Raw genomic sequence first — 16,881 nt, forward strand, 5'->3', positions numbered from 1 at the left:
ATGCAAGTATAAATATACAAACAAATAAATAAACATTATAATTTTTTTTTGTTTTCATTTGTTTATTAATAGTTTTTTCCACACAGGTATGGTGAATATTTTAGCTTAAATTTTAATTAAGTTTTTTTCTCCTTCTTCTCCTCTTCCTCAGTCCCTCCCTTTATTCAACCTTTTGAGTTCCCACGTTACTCCATTGGTCACAGGGTCTTCGTTCCCTGCGTGGTGCGTTCAGGTGATCTGCCCATCTCTATCAACTGGGAGAAGGATGGGAAGCCCATTAATGCCAGTCTTGGTGTCACCATCGACAACATTGACTTCACCAGCTCGCTGCGCATCTCCAATCTTCAGCGGGTTCACAATGGCACATACACATGTATCGCCCGCAATGACGCTGCCGTGGTAAAATACCAGAGCCAGCTCATCGTCAGGGGTGAGAAGAACACACTTTATCATGCTCAGCACTTATTTAATCCTTATACTCTCCCTATCAAAGGTGTTCAGATTATGTAGTTTGAGGAATGTTGTGGCTTTATACCTATGCAGTTCCACCCAAATTCACTGTCCAGCCCAAAGACCAGGATGGGATCTACGGAAAAGCTGTGATCCTCAACTGTTCCGCTGATGGAGAACCTCGTCCAACTATAGAGTGGAAATACTCTAAGGGTATAACTTTATTTATGAGGGTCTTCTCCAATTGAAGCTACAGTAAGTTTCTTCTCGGGCTAAAGCAGCAGTGAGGGTCTTCTCGAATTAAAACCGTAGTAAGTTTCTTTTTAGATTAAAGCAGCAGTGAGGGTCTTTACCAATTAAAGAAGCAGTGAGGATCTTCTACATTTATAGTAGCAGCAAAGGTCTTCTCTAGCCAAAGCAGCAGTGCAATTAAAGTGGCAGTAAACTTCTTCTCAGATTAAAGCAGCAGGAATGGTATTTTCCAATTAAAACAACAGTAATGTTTTTTTCAAATTAAAGAAGCAGCGAGGGTCCTTTCCAATTAAAGCAGCACTGAGGTTCTACAGTATTCTACAGTAGAAATTTTTTTTCTCAGAGTAAATCAGCAGTGGGTTTTTTCCAATTAAAGCAACAGTCAGACGCTCTTTAATTAAAGCAGCTGTATGGTTCTTTACCATATACAGCAACAGTTTGTTTGTTTTTTCTCTGATTTTAGCATGATTAAGGTTCTTCTTAATTAAAGCAGCAGTGAGGTTCTTCTCTGATTTAAGTCGTAATTGTTTCTGCAGGTGCTGGTGTTCCTCAGTTTCACCCGATTGCACTAAACTCGGGCTACAGGGTCCAACTGCTGAGTAACGGTTCTCTGCTCATAAAGCATGTGCTGGAGGAAGACGCTGGTTACTACCTCTGTAAGGTCAGCAATGACGTGGGCGCCGATGTCAGCAAGTCCATGTACCTCAATGTCAAGAGTAAGTCACGCTGATTTGTTGCATTATTGATCTCTACTACTTACATTTTTTCAACTTCGGTGATATAGTTTCTCATCTTTTCATAATTCTTTTGGAATTTGGTTTTTTTTTCAGTTTAGCTCACAGAGCAGCGTGTCCAATTCAGAAACATGCCATAAAAAGACATAAATATAAATAGTTTTTTACAGTTATCCATATTATTAATATCTTATGTAATATGAAATTAATATAATATGAAATATATATTTAAATATAAGAATATGCATTTATGTTTAAATGTGACACTCTATACCTTCGAACACGTGAACATTACAGCACAGTTAAATCCTTTCTTCACTAATCCCAGCGATGTTAGGGAGCACCTCTGAAGTACAGAGGGGTAAGGGCCTTACTCAAGGGCCCAAGAGTGGCAGCTTGGCGATACTGGGGCTTGAATACCCGACCTTCTGCCACCGAGCCTTAACCACTGAGCCACCATTTCCCCTATACCCTTTATTTTTATATTCCCTAATCAACAAATTTTATACTGAACACTTAAAAAATGATAAATTGTATTATTAATATTAATAATAATATTCATAATATTAATATCTGTAGAATTTTTTGTATTATTTAAAATATTTTTTATTAAACTTAAAAATTTTAAGATTATTTTACTCAGTATATTTGTATCAGCATGAATATTTTTATTATTAGTAGCTTATATTTTAGATTACTCATCATGGCATATTCCGACAAATCATCAAACTTATATCAGTCTGAGGAGACACAGAGGTCAGTGGTCCTCTTACTAGAAGTTAAACAAGGTCACAGGTGTAAAGGAGAAAGGCAGCAGTTGTAGTAAAGTGGTATAGAGATTCTGCCTTACTGTAGCCTTCAGGGACACAGTGTGTGTGTGTGTGTGTGTGTGTGTGTGTGTGTGTGTGTGTGTGTGTGTGTGTGTGTGTGTGTGTGTGCGTGTGCGTGTGCGTGTGTATGTGCACTGAGTAGCCAAAGACTTATCTTCCCTCCATTAAGCCTTGAACTGAAGCAGGGTCAGTCATGTAGAAAAGTGAGTTCTGAGAAAGCAGTGTGTGTGTGTGTGTGTGTGTGTGTGTGTGTGTGTGTGTGTGTGTGTGTGTGTGTGTGTGTGTGTGTGTGTGTGTGTGTGTATGCACATGTATGTGTGTATCTCTCTCTCTCTCTCTCTCTCTCTCTCTCTCTCTCTCTCTCTCAATCTGTCTTCCTTTCTGTCTCACCACTCATGTCTCTCTCACTCTCTCTCATCAGACTCAATATCCTCAATTTCTTTTTCTTTCTTTTTATTCATTGCTTTCTATTTCGTTCTGCTCTATGCACATTTCACATATTACTACACTTCCTTTTGCATTTTTCTTTCTCCTTTGAGTCTGTTAATCATGAGCTCCCACTTAATGCATCTTTGTTGTTTTCTCTCTCTCTCTCTCTCTCTCTCTCTCTCTCTCTCTCTCTCTGTCTCACAAACACAAACAACATTAGGGCTGTGTCTATAGGAGCATTTTAAGCGCAAGTTTGTTTAGTCTCTGCCTTGCACTTTGAGCGCATTTTTATTATTATTATTATTATTATTATTAATATTATTATTATTACTATTATTATTATTGAATTTGAAAACATACACATCTATTCAAGAATTTTTCAGGAAGCTGGACATAAAAAGTTAAAGAATCCATAGCGTTAGCATAAACAGAAAGTGGGTAGCGGCTAACGCTAGCGCTATGAATTCTTTAACGGTTGTCTTGAATGTCCAGCTTCAAGAAAATCCTTACAATTCCACATATCGAGGGAGTTAATGAATGAAGGATGAAAGGAATAAAGACGTGCTGAAATAAGTAGTTAAGTAGATCATATCTTTAAATTAAATATTTAAATGTAAAACACTTACACATCTGTATTACCCAAATGGGGTCTAACAAATGTAAACTATTTAATTGATTTTTTCCTTTAATTACATTTTATTTAATCTATTTCATTTGTGCCAATTGAATTGATTACTCAATTTATTCAATATAATAAAAAAGTTAATTGCATTAATAAAAATTATAAAACATTTTTTATAAAATATTATTTTGAATATTTTGAATATAATATTATTTTGACATTTTATAAAAAAAAGAGTAAACTGTTCAAACGTGTGAGAGTGTGAGTGTGAGTTTTGCAATTCTATTAATAGGTATTTCTTTTACTTCAAAATGTTTCTTTAATTTCTCTAGAGGGGCATCTGGGAAGTGTGTGTTTGATGTGATCAATGGAATATTGCAGTGTGTGTGTCCTGGTGGTGTGTTGCTGCATATGCAGCAGGTCCCTCAGGTTCATGTGTTGTTTTGATTCTGGATGCCGATGTCACTGTAACCCGAACCTCCCCGTGCATCCTCACCTGCTCCACTCTACACATCTTCGAATAGGATTGCTGTGTGGTTGATTCCCTTTATAACCTCTGTGTATAAATCATGACTTGCCTATTTACACACAGATTACTGAAATAAATTATAATTATTTAATATCATGATACACAACCCAGAAAACTCATTGTGGCAAATTACTACTGTAATAAACAAATAAATAAATGTGGGATCTCGTTACTGGCCATACCATTATTGCATTAAAATGCGAAGTACATGCCAGTCCCACAGTTAGATTATCTTTGAGTAAGATTATTTGAAACTATCCGGTGATCTTTATTTCACTCCATCCTTTGTGTCAGAATAAGGCAACTAGGGTCTATACACACTCACACACACACACACATACATAGTCATTTTCTTGCCTTTTCAAATAAGATACAATAAGTTCCTCAATGCTTCTGGGTCATACTGTCAATGTGGGAATAAGTGTATAAACGTTTGTATGTGTGTCTGTGTGTCTGTGTGTTTGTGTTGCACTGCATTCATTAAAGGAAATGACTTAATAAAAGTGTATAAATAGTTCTACAGTATAGTGGATTATACTGGTATACAAGGATGGACTCTCAGTTGTTTATTACCACTCTTTTAATTCCAGTTACTTCACAAATCTTTATTATTGTCTTAAAACATTTGAATGTTTTTATGCTCACGCACAGATTGGACCTGATCATCTTACAGCATTAGTCCATTCCTCTAAACAACTTCCTTCCCCGACGCATTGTGCTAAACACTGAGCTAAATTACCCTGCTAATGGTGATACTTCAATAAAATATCTTTTATATCTGGTGAATGTTCTCCTCTGATGCTTAAAACACACACATCTCAGACACATTGGCGAGCAATCATTGTTTATTGGTGTCAGTTAGGAACAATTAGTGCGATTGCAGCTTTTATGGCCTTGTGCTTAACGCTCAAACATTTACATAATGGAACAGCAGATGAGCGGACTTGTTTGTTTCTTTTTTACGCACTGCTCTTGTGTTGCGTATTGCATTTATTCATTTGGGAGACGCTTTTTATTTAAAGCGGAATGGTGTAACGAGTGCAGCTAAATAAGACTGTATTTTTTTTTTTATATATATATTTAAAGATCTGGATGGTTAGGATTGTATATATAGACTGTCTTTACTCCATGATCTTTACTCCATGGTTGTTCATTACTTTCCTCCTGGTTCTCCATGAAAAAGCCTGATTGTGCAGTAAAGCGCATGAACTGAAAATAGCGAGGCCTTCCATTTAACCTGTCATGTCCAGGTTCACTCCTGGCAAGCATAGCCAAAGCTCCTGTAGACACTGATCTTGACTCTTAAAGTGACCCAATGAGGCACAAAAGCATGGCCTAGATACCCAGCATGCACTGAGCCATATAATAACAGCACTAGACTACTACTGCAATGACAATCAATTATGAAAAATGATCAACATGGGCTTTTGGTGTCATTTAAAGAGTGTTAGAGAGTAGAGGACTTTCGTTCATCTTAGTCTGTAATACATTGATGAAGCCGCTGGGGGTCATTACTTATGTACCACATAGCTCTGTGCTGTGCTTTATTAAGATCCGTCATCAAAAAAAAAACTCTAATAAATTGCACAATAAAACAGACAGACTGATTTAAAGAGTTTGTTCTAATTCCACTGATGTCGCTGCCTACCTAGACATTTATACCCTAATATATTGTGGGAAATATTAACAGGAAATTAGTTTGCAATATAATTATCAGGGTTTTTCACATCAGCAGCCCGGTCTCATCGCTTTAGGCAAAGTGTTTAAACACTAGCCTTGTCATTGTCTCTCCATGCCACTGTTCACATCATTAGGGAAATAATCAGTGACTTATTCTCTCACGGGCTAAACCTACTTTTATTCTTTTGCTTAATTATTTTTAAAACTGCCATGGTCGTCTGTATAGATTGTGGAAAAAGACGTACAAATTAGCTTTTTGCCATTTAGCTGTTCAACAAGGAAATCTAAATGCGAGTGTGACTAATGCCGGGCGCACACTGCGATTTTTTTTAATAGTCTTTTGTGATTGTTGCTTGTTACATCATCAATCCGTGACACATTCAGACCTGCATTCTCTCTCTAATGGTAGCTAGCAACAAATAAAAACAATCTGGTTTCATGACAGATGTTCATGACACGTTTTTTTTCTTGCTGCTCTGTCCACCTGACTCATTTCGACATTTTCCCTGAGGTGGTTTAAAGTTGTCACGCTAATCGCATCATCAGGTTGGGTGCTCCTATTGGGTCTTGGTTTGTTCTTTGTCATAGGAAAAGTCAAACTACAGGATAGAGTCTGAAATTGCCAGAATTTCTTTGGAGAAAAAAAATTATTGCAGCGACCATTAATCGGCTGTCAGTGAACATGTCAAACCAGGAATCAAAGACTACAGATTTTAGCCTAGGATTATAGGAATCCTTTAGTATTTTTTAAAAATGGTCTCAGATGATTAAATTGTGGCCAATATCGCACAGTGTGCATCTGGTTTAAATAAATCACATGTATCTAGCAAGTTATTTACATCATTTGGCAGATTGTAGGGTTTTTTCCCAGTGCTTTTGTGGAACGTCAAGGCCAGGTTAGAATGGATCCAATATCAAAACCTGTTTTCCTGAATTGAGAATTGGGAAATCCCCATCATTTGGTGCATTTTCTTGCATGAACCCACAGACTGAGTAAGGTGACATAGTCAGCGCATGATGAACTACTAGGTCCTGATAGCTAAAGGTCAAGAGTCAAAAAACAATTAAGCCAAAGGTCAATTACAGCCCTAATGACATTTCTAATGTAAATGAAATTAAACGCACCACTTTATTGTTGAACTGAGATCATATGGTTCTTAAGATCCCTGTGATGTGCTGCTTGTGGATTTTGGTGAATGAACGAAAAACTTCATCTACTGCGTATTTTTTCGTGCTGTATGAACAGCAGTAGTTGCGGCAAACCTCTGGAAATCAATCCTCTGTGTTTGTTCTATTCTCGTCCTCCATTGACAAGTGGAGAGAGAGAGAGAGAGAGAGAGAGAGAGAGAGAGAGAGAGAGAGAGAGAGAGAGAGAGAGAGAGAGAGTGGGAGAGGAAGAAAGAGAGAGCACCCAGAGCTGGTTGGCATGGTAACATGTCCAGGTAAAAGGGGGATGGGGCGGAGGGGAGACCGACTCGGGAGGAAGACGAGTGAAGAAAAACAGGCAGGATTCCCTAAGGAGCAAATGCTAAGCAAAGACCACCATCAGAGTAAAAAGAACTGAAGGTTTCAGTTGGTAGTAAGATTGAGAGTGACAGAAAGTATTGAATGAGGAAAAATGTTTGACGTGCTGAGCATTTTTTAAGTTTTTTGATGCTCTGATTTTGTACAGTGATGACATCACAAAGAAAAGCTGTAATTGCAAGCGCAGTTAAAATAGTATTTAACAGTAGACAAAATTATTTTGCACAATTTTAAACATAATAGTGCTATGTTTTTTGCTTTAAAAAAACGATACAGAATGAGCTTCTTTTCACACTCACTAAATTTCAAGAATGACAAAATAATACTGCTTGGACATGCTTAAGAAATAATACACTGCTGCATCACTCTCTTAAGGTAGAGAGGAAACGAGGCATAAATCTGCACCAGTATCAGAATGAACATCATTTTAATCTCTCAGTGGGTCAGCTTTTCATTTTCTTTTTATTGCTGAAAAAATTTCAAAACCCATTATTATTAATACCATATATTACCTATCTTGCCCTGTGTACCTGTCAGTCCAGGGAAGAAGGTGTTGCCTTAATGCAAGTTCATTCATATAAAAGACACACAAAATTTCTCAGTCCAGAAAAAGAAAGTGTGGCCTTTGTGGCTGTCAGTTCCCGATAAGGAAGTGTTGTATTTGAATTGTCAAAGCACTTCATCTTTAAGTTACAATCACATTCCTTGGTATCATGCTCAAAACTCAAAACTATTTCTAGTAAATCCCTGCTTGCTTTAAATAGATTATTTTTTTTTTTACTTGATCAAACACCCTGCCTTTTTCTGAATATATCAACACTGGTCACATGTATAATGTAGCTCCTTTTTCTCCCACAGCTATATAGTGATTTTTTTCTTGCTTTGGTCTTCTTTAGCCTGAGGCATGTATAGATCAATCGCTGGTGCATAGCCTTAAATAATGATGATACAGATTAACAGGCATCAAACACAGCGCTATATTATATGTTTAGAATCAGAAAAGGCTTGCTGATTTTGCCTGGCAGATTTTAACACAGCAACACACATGCTAAATATGTAGTTCATGATAAAAATAGGAAAAACGATTTAATGCTGCATATCTATTTGTGCATGACCGTTTCTTTCTCTAAGCTATAGATTCTGTACCCCTTCTGTTTCATTAGGACTCGTCGATACTTCCATTAGCTCCCATCCCAGTGACTGGAGGGCAGGGCTTTTTAAACTAGGCTGTCGAAAGTCTATCTGCAGCTGCCCACAGGGCCTGTGTGTCCGTATGCAAACCATTACCACTCGGTTTTCACTCGGTAAAAAAGTATAGACACAGGAATTGGGTTAACACATAAGGAAAGATGTCTGAACAATAGTATTTTAGTTAAAAAAAAAAGAGGTTTGAGGATGATATAAGGTTTTACAGAAACATGAAGTGCTAGTGAACTGAATTAATATTTATTCACTGAATGGCAAGAAAATAAAAATCTGTTCAACCCCCCAAAATACTACAAGTAAACATTATAGCAGAGAATATAATTCTTTCAAATTGGGTCTTTACATAATCTAAACCTAACGTTTTGTGGATTCTCTGTAGCATGACAATCTGCATTTATTTGTTTGTTAATAATAAAATTATAGGCAGGCTTGCTAACTTGCAAATGTCCCATGAATTACAATGTAACTATGAAGAGATACAATTATTTCTTCATAGTTTTTTATTTCTTCAAAGTCTTTTTTTTTTATGCATGAAATACTTTTAGTTGATACTAACAGTTGCACAAACCTGCCATACAGCTAAGCTTTTACAAAACCAACAAGCACCTTATGAAACTTCTGTTGTTTCAGTGTTTTGTGTGAGTGTTTTTCTAGAAATGTGGTGCGCAATGTGTAGTATTGGACATATAATTTCTTTCTCTTTTCGAAAAAAGAAATACAACAATGTCTTTCAGAGCTTGAAGAAAGTTATCTTTAGGTCTGTCTTTTTTATTAATGAATATATGCACTGAAATGTGCAAACCTGTTCCAAATTTAGACTGCGTCATAGAAATAAAAATGGAAAAGGCAGATGATAACTCAATGTCTTTGTGTATCTGTAAAAGCCCAGGTTGAATAAAAGATGAGCCATAATCGGCTGCAAGTCTGATCCTGACACACTGAATAACATCACACAGGCAGTGGTGCATTAACCACCATAAAATGCTTGTTTAAGGGGCAATAGAGAATTTATTTTGAGTTTATGTGTGTGAGAGTGTCTACTGCCAAATATATTGCCTGTCTATATACTCCAAGCTATAACATTTTGCTATTTCTGTAACTATCATCAGTGACACAGCAATAGTCAGGCTCCATCTGATTCTCTCCCAATCTGTGTGTCTCCAGTACCAGCTATGATCACGTCGTACCCCAACAACACACTGGCCACCAAGGGCGAGAAGATTGAAATGAGCTGCAAGGCCCACGGCGAGAAGCCCATAATGGTACGCTGGGAGAAGGAGGTGGAGAAGGAAAAGCAGTCGCACATCATCAACCCGGACATGTGGAGGCACACAGTAACCGTTAAGAAGGTCGGCGAGGAGGTCATTTCCACTCTGGAGGTACTGCAGTTAATACTACATGTTTGTCGTACATATAGTAGTGTGGTAAATGTTAGTGAGAAATTTATTACGATGCTGCCTACTAGTGGCAGTAAGTAAAAATTACAGGAAATTGTAAAAAGCTTATGGTTGAGAAATGGAGATCTTTGAGGGTTTGTGAAGATATGGAACAGATGTGGAATATGGAATAAAGATGGCATTTGTATTTTGTTTCATGTTTGTCAATCAGATCTATCCAACTCTAAGGGAGGACTCTGGGTTTTTTTCCTGCCACGCAATTAACTCTTATGGTGAAGACCGAGGCATTATACAACTTACGGTTCAAGGTAAAGACCTATGAATTATCTTGAACTGGTATGAATTTGATGTGTGTACATTTGCTTTTTTTTGTACAAAACTGTCTAATAAGCAATAGAAATCTAACCAATTTCTACTGTAAATATTTGCTTTAAACCATATCAAGTTCTTCAGAGCTTTGCTGACATGATTTAGGATGCTGTGGAACTACTGACTTTTATCATGTAGCTGGAAATGTATCCTTGTTGGTTGCCTTTAAAATCTAAATGGATAGGATTTTTATTTTATTTTTTTATCTGGACAGTGTCACTGTTTTCCAAAGTTTGAAATTGGAGAATGTTTGGGTGGTTTACTCATGAAGAAAAGGTGTGTTATTTAACACATCTACCAATATAACTAACTTCTTTTTATTATCGTGTTTCCTCAGAGCCACCAGAGCCTCCGAAAGTGGAGATTCGGGAGGTGAGGGAGAGGACCATTGCTCTTCGCTGGACTATGGGTTTTGATGGGAACAGTCCCATCACTGGCTATGATATTGAGTGCAAGAACAAAACAGGTATAGTAAATATTTTACAGTAAGCTGTTTTATTCACTTTAAGCAGCCATGTTGGTTTGGTATCACCAAAACTTTCTATACAATATTATAAAAAATTTGTATTTACAGCTCCTTGGGAAAGATCTCGCAGAACCAGAGATGTCTCCCCAACTTTGAATCTGGCCACCATCATCGAGCTCCACCCTTCATCTACATACAACATCCGTATGTTTGCCAAGAACCACATTGGGGACAGCGAGCCCAGCAATGAGCTCATGGTCACAACGGATGAAGCAGGTAAAACCAAAACCAGTGATCTGCCGAAAGGAATACTGACTAATCCTGCACACTCCAGTTAAAATCTGTCCCCACTTTAAGAAATCCTGCTCACTCTAGATCTTTTTTTTAGAATTCTTTTCACTTTATAAAGAATTCCGAAAAATCCCGCCTGATCTAAAATGAATTATGACTAATCAGGCTCACCAATTTTACCCACTCCAGACAGAACTCTGGCCAACCAAAATATTCTTCAAGGAGTTCTAACCAGGCACCAATTTTAAAAGTTCTTTTTAGCATCAATAATGGTGAATTATGGAAATTCCTTATTTATTGATTGCTAAACTCAGGGAAAAAAAGAGCATCACCATATTTGATTATTTCCAAAGGAGTCGCAGCTAGGATTATGTTTATTATAATTTAAAACTTACAAATGCTGTTTCTACGTTTCAGATCCTGAAGGTCCACCTCAAGATGTGACTCTTGAAGCGATGTCTTCTCAAAGCATCAAGGTCACATGGAAGGTACTAAACATTGTTTCCCTGCCAAAATCTTCCTCAGTTTCAGAAAACAGACTGTTTAGATCAATTATAGGTAATTATTTCCTTTCAGGCTCCTCAGAAACATCTCCAGAACGGCATGATCAGGGGCTATCAGGTGTGCCACAGGGAACACTCGGTGAACGGGAGCCACCAGTTCATCTGCCTGAGTGTGGAGAGCACGGGTGAGACGGAGACACTCACCCTGAACAACCTCAAGAAGTTCACACAATATGAGGTAGTGGTGCAGGCAAGCAACAGTGCTGGACCGGGACCTGCCTCCAGTGAAGTGCGAGCCACCACCATGGAGGATGGTATGACATGCTGAGATTTATGTTTATGTTTACACAAAGCAACTTACATATGGTCTAGTAAAAGTGTAAAGCAGTGAAAATATGGGCTGAAAGATTTTAGATTTTTTACTGAGTCTTTCTAAATGCTGTTTGTGGTGTTGGTGTTGCAGCAGTGTGGATTTGCTGCCATCATGTGGAGATGATATGTAATTTCTTTACTTTAAATTTGGATTTTAAACATGTATAATGTGCCTTTTAGTCAGAACGTTCCACTAGCAAAAAAGTGTGACTGTTTATACTTTTATTCTTCATGGGATTTTTAATGACCTCAATAGTTTTATTAAACAAACTGTTATTATTACAAGTATTGTGTTAATCAATATGTTTTTTAATTGTTTTAAGAAAGTGTAAAAGATCTCAAAATAGTACTTGGTGACATAATTAAACATACTGTCTATAATATATACAATTACTCTGTAATAAATATCCTGTCATATTTATTACAGTTCTGTTTTTTTCTGATTTTTTTCCTCTCCCACTCAGTTCCCAGCAGATCTCCAGAGCAGGTCACTGCCACAGCCACGTCTCCTGAGACCATCTCTCTGTCGTGGTCTACACCTGCTCGGGAAGCTCTGAATGGTGTTCTGCAGGGCTTTCGCATCATCTACTGGGCAAATTTACCTGATGGAGGTAAAGAACAAGTGCTCACAAGGCTGCAGGTCACTGTTCTTCCACATGGTTGTGGTTTGGAAAAGTTATTCAATATTACTGTTTAGTTAAATGTTAATAATCATTGATAATTCATCCTACATGTAACAAAGTAAAAATGAATATATTTATAGATGCTTGTTTACATGTTAACGAAATGCATATGCATTTACATTTATGTAATAACATGGCTATAAAGATAATTAAAGTATTTATTTGGGTAGGAGGGCAATACACTCCTTCCTCTGTCAATCATTATGTCACTAGCCAATTGTGGGTGTCTGAAGTCAGGTATGTGGAAGAGGGCAGAAAGTGTTTTTTCCGTAATGTGTCCTGCTACAGTATTCTGGTATATGAGCAGCAAACTGAATCAATTCAGGTGGCTTGGAGAAAACATGTTTCATCTTTTCATTGCCATATGATGGTGGGTTAGAGTGGGAATTATCAAGTGACCAATTTGTGGGCAAATAAACAAATGAAAACAATTGTTAGCTTATTTAGCAAACTAACACTTCTTTCAAGTTAACTGATGTACTTAATAAGAGAACTTATGTATCTAAAGTATTTTCTACTCCTTAATGCAGGAACCTCCGTCTCTAGGCACAAAGCAAAAGTTAGAAAAGTCAGCAGAGAGGACAGTGACATCTAAAATGATCTGTCTTGTAGATGCTATCTAGACAAAAATTTTAAATGTGAACCCAATCTAAGTAATTCTTCAGCTTGTCTCCATTTCTCACTAGGAGTCTGTGGTAATATGCTGCTCAAACCTCCCTCAGCTAAAGTAACTCTGAGGAGATGAAGATTAAATGGGAGATAAATTATAGTATAAATTATATTCAATTTCAAATGAATCTTTAGTAAGGTTTAGTAAAGTAGACAAGGTTTCACCACAAGGTGGCAGACCTTTCCCTTCACTCTTACTTTAAAAACTTCCACAGCGAAAAGTGTCTGTTAATTATTAATGTGGGCTACATTACAGCAAATTATCGTTCAGTCTTTTTGCGAGTCCTGATTAAGTCTGAATAGATAAATGGTTTGATCTTTGAGCAGTGACACAGTGCTTTTTTTCACCCCATTGAAACTTCTACTTTTACTCCTTATAAATGTTACACTGACAGTTCACATATTTTTTCCCCCTTTTAAAGTACTGCATCATAACCTTAGATAGGTCTGGAAAGACCTAGAGCAGAAAACAACTCCCACATTAAAGAAAAATCCTTTAATCCACCACCTTCCTCCCAACCAATTAGTTTTTTTTTAATTGCCTAATTATAAGACTGTAGGCTTTAATGCATGCAGAAAGTGAATTATAGGAAAGACTGCTTGCTACAGGAAGAGGAAAAAAAAAGATAGAGGGGGTGAAAGATAGATATCATTTAAATTTTGGATTTCTTCCTGCAGGTCTTGGTGAATTTGTATGTATTGAGCTTTATCCTGTCTCTATGTTACGTCCTTCAGAACTGGGGGAGATCAGAAACATCACCACACTGCTGCCTCCTCTCGAGCTGGATGGTTTGGAGAAATTCACCAATTATAGCATTCAGGTGTTGGCATTCACTCGGGCTGGAGACGGCGTCCGATCAGAGCAGATCTACATTCGTACCAAAGAAGATGGTAATCAGGAATTTCTTTATGATTTAAACAAACAACACTTCTGAAATGGGAATCCCTGTTGGACACAAAATGTTATATTACTAAACAAGCATTTTTACACGTAAAACTCTGGTATTTTGTACATCTGAAACCGATGATTTATTTTTTATTGATGTACAGGTTCAGTAATTCTCTCCATCTCTTATTTACCCTTATAAATGGACAGTAAGAAACATGCTAAATAATAATAATAAAAAGTAGGAATATTTAGTCCTTGGACTCCTAAATCATGCTGCAAGCAGTGATTATTGGGGTCCAAGCACCTCTTTGCATTATATGCTCTTTAAGGAAATATAATGCAAAGTTTTCAAAATCTAATTTATACTAGTGTCTCTTTTCCTCTCTAGTTCCAGGTCCACCAGGTGGAGTGAAGGCAGCAGCAGCATCCAACTCAGTGGTGTATGTTTCCTGGCTTCCACCACTCAAACTAAATGGCGTGATTAGGAAATACACAGTGTTCTGCTCCAGCTCGTACCCCACGGTATGGTCTGAGAAGCTGTGTCTACTCTTAAATATAAACACACTTAACACACACCTATATGCACATGTCCTCTCTGGCTAATCAAGGATATAAGGGTGTTGAAGTATTAATCCTCAACTAGATTTCTTACTTCCGGAAGGTGGTGAGCGAGTTTGATGCTGCTCCAGACGAATTTCTCCACAAGGTGCAGAATCTGAGTCGGAACAGGAAGTACAGCATCTGGGTCATGGCAGTGACAGCAGCAGGCCGCGGAAACAGCAGTGAAGTCATCACGGTCGAACCCCTTGCTAAAGGTGTGTCAGTGAAGCATGGTGGTGGTAGCATCATCTTTATATTAACAATTTATCTGTAGAAATGGCAAAAAAAAAAGTATTCTAATAATTAGTTATGAAAGCATATACTGCTTAGTGTATATATGATGTACATTACATGGATAAAAGTTTGTGGACAAATGACCAAAAGATTTGTATGTGCTTATTGAACTTCCCATTCCACATTTAGTTCCCAGTTGCGGTTAAAATACCCTCCACTCTTCTAGGAAAATGTTTCTCTAAAGTGGATGTGGAGATTTGTTCTCATTCAGCCAAATGATGCAGGGTGCGGGGCCTGGAGTACAATCAGCATTTCAATTCATCCCAAAGGTGTTTAATAGGGTTCAGACCACTCAAGATCATCCATTCCAACCCATATAAACCATATCTTCATGGAGTTGGCTTTGTGCACGGTGTAGGTACAGGTTTGTGTCTCTTGGTTCAAGTGAAGGAAAAATGTTATTCTACCACATCCAACGACATCCTATATAATTGTGTGCCTCCAACTTTATGGAAACAGTTTAGGGAAGAACCACATATAGCTGGAAAAGTCCAGAATGCTTTTGTCCATATAGTGTATTATTGTCAGGGATCCACCTGCCACGCCCCCTTTGGTGGCTCTCTATGCCTCCGCTCTCCCTAGAGCTCCAGGTTTAACCACGCACACCTGGAGCTCATCATCAATCATACCTCCACTCTCTCTGGAGCTCCAGGCATAATCACGCACACCTGAAGCTCCTCATCACTCCACCCTGCTTCTATATAAGCTCTCCATTCACTCCCACTCCCCGTTCGTTATTGAATGTGTTAGAGGCTACGTACTGCTGCATGGTTTTAAAGTTGCATGCAGTACTCTACGGGTTCCCTTCCGTCTGGCCGCAAAAGGAATGTCGTGCCGCCGCCCGGCCGCAAAAGGAATGTCGTGCCGCAACCCGGCTGCAAAGGGGTCGCCGTGCCGCCGCCCGGCCGCAGGAAGGAGACCATATCACTTCCGTCCACCTGTGATGGTCGCATGGCAACCCACAGCTCCTCCGATGGTTTCCGCCGTGGGCATTGCTCGGCCTCTGGACACCATCGTGGGTGACGCGTGGCCGCTGGACTCCGCCGTGGGTGACGCGCGGCCTCTGGTTTCCGCCGTGGGTGATGCGCGGCCTCTTGTTTCCGCCGTGGGCGTTGCTCGGCCTCTGGACACCACCGTGGACGTTCTTCTGCTCCCGGTCTCCACCGAGTACTTCACTCGGCCTCCGATCTCTGTGCTGGACGTCACTCCGCTCCAGACCTCCCTGGTGGCCGTTAATCTGCCCCGGAAGGCTGAAGGCTTTTGTCTGAAGGCGAAGTCATGCCTAAGCGTCCCTCTACAGGAGGCGTTAATCTGCCCCGGATCACCGCTGAGGGCAATACTCGGTCTCTGGTTTCCGCTGTGAAGGTAGCTCAGCCTCTGGATTTTGCTGCAGGCACAGCTTGGTCCCTGTCCTACACCGGAGATGTCTTTCCGCTTCCGGCCTCCGCTGAAGACGGCTCTCCGTCTCCAGCCTCTGCTGCAGGCGTCCCTCCGTCCCCGGTCTCCGCTACAGACAGGTCTTCGTCCCCGGTCACCGCTGGAGGCCTCTCTCTGGATCCGGCCTTCGTTCTGGCTCCGATCTACGCCTGTGGTTTCACTCCATTTTCTGGCCTCCGCAATGAGCTACGCGCCGTTTCGGACCTCCGATGGGAGCATGGTTCCGTCCCGTGCCTTCTGGATGGCCGTCGTCCGGTTCCGGCCCTCCGCCTGGACTGTCGCCCCGCCTCAGCTCCTTCCCGGCCTTCTCCGGTTCTGCGGCGGTTCTGACCAGGTCCCTTTCGACCCTGGATGGACACCAGGATCCTCCTCCGAGTGCCCTGGCCCTCCGAGCGTATGTGGGTTTGGGGCGTCAGGTGCCGCCCCCTCTGGGGGTGGGTAATGTCAGGGATCCACCTGCCACACCCCCTTTGGTGGCTTGCTATGCTTCCGCTCTCCCTAGAGTTCCAGGTTTAACCACGCACACCTGGAGCTCATCATCAATCATGCCTCCACTCTCTCTGGAGCTCCAGGCATAATCACGCACACCTGAGGCTCCTCATCACTCCACCCTGCTTCTATATAAGCTCTCCATTCACTTCCACTCCCCGTTCGT

The 16,881-nt window shown here is 39.6% G+C and overlaps 1 protein-coding gene across 1 annotated transcript in view; it reads left to right on the forward strand.

The window, feature by feature from the left end:
• The window catches only part of dscama (Down syndrome cell adhesion molecule a), a 69,639-nt gene that overhangs the window by 43,966 nt on the left and 8,792 nt on the right, over positions 1-16,881 (forward strand). The window contains exons 9-21 of the mRNA XM_083568377.1: positions 152-430; positions 544-663; positions 1,239-1,418; positions 9,421-9,635; positions 9,865-9,961; positions 10,360-10,488; positions 10,597-10,764; positions 11,197-11,267; positions 11,356-11,596; positions 12,119-12,265; positions 13,742-13,897; positions 14,284-14,417; positions 14,557-14,710. Of these exons, the coding sequence (XP_083424503.1) occupies positions 152-430; positions 544-663; positions 1,239-1,418; positions 9,421-9,635; positions 9,865-9,961; positions 10,360-10,488; positions 10,597-10,764; positions 11,197-11,267; positions 11,356-11,596; positions 12,119-12,265; positions 13,742-13,897; positions 14,284-14,417; positions 14,557-14,710 (2,091 nt within the window). The remainder of the gene's footprint in view (positions 1-151; positions 431-543; positions 664-1,238; positions 1,419-9,420; positions 9,636-9,864; positions 9,962-10,359; positions 10,489-10,596; positions 10,765-11,196; positions 11,268-11,355; positions 11,597-12,118; positions 12,266-13,741; positions 13,898-14,283; positions 14,418-14,556; positions 14,711-16,881) is intronic.

The sequence above is a fragment of the Silurus aristotelis genome, assembly GCF_946808225.1.
Source record: "Silurus aristotelis genome assembly, chromosome: 18".
Taxonomy (NCBI): domain Eukaryota; kingdom Metazoa; phylum Chordata; class Actinopteri; order Siluriformes; family Siluridae; genus Silurus; species Silurus aristotelis.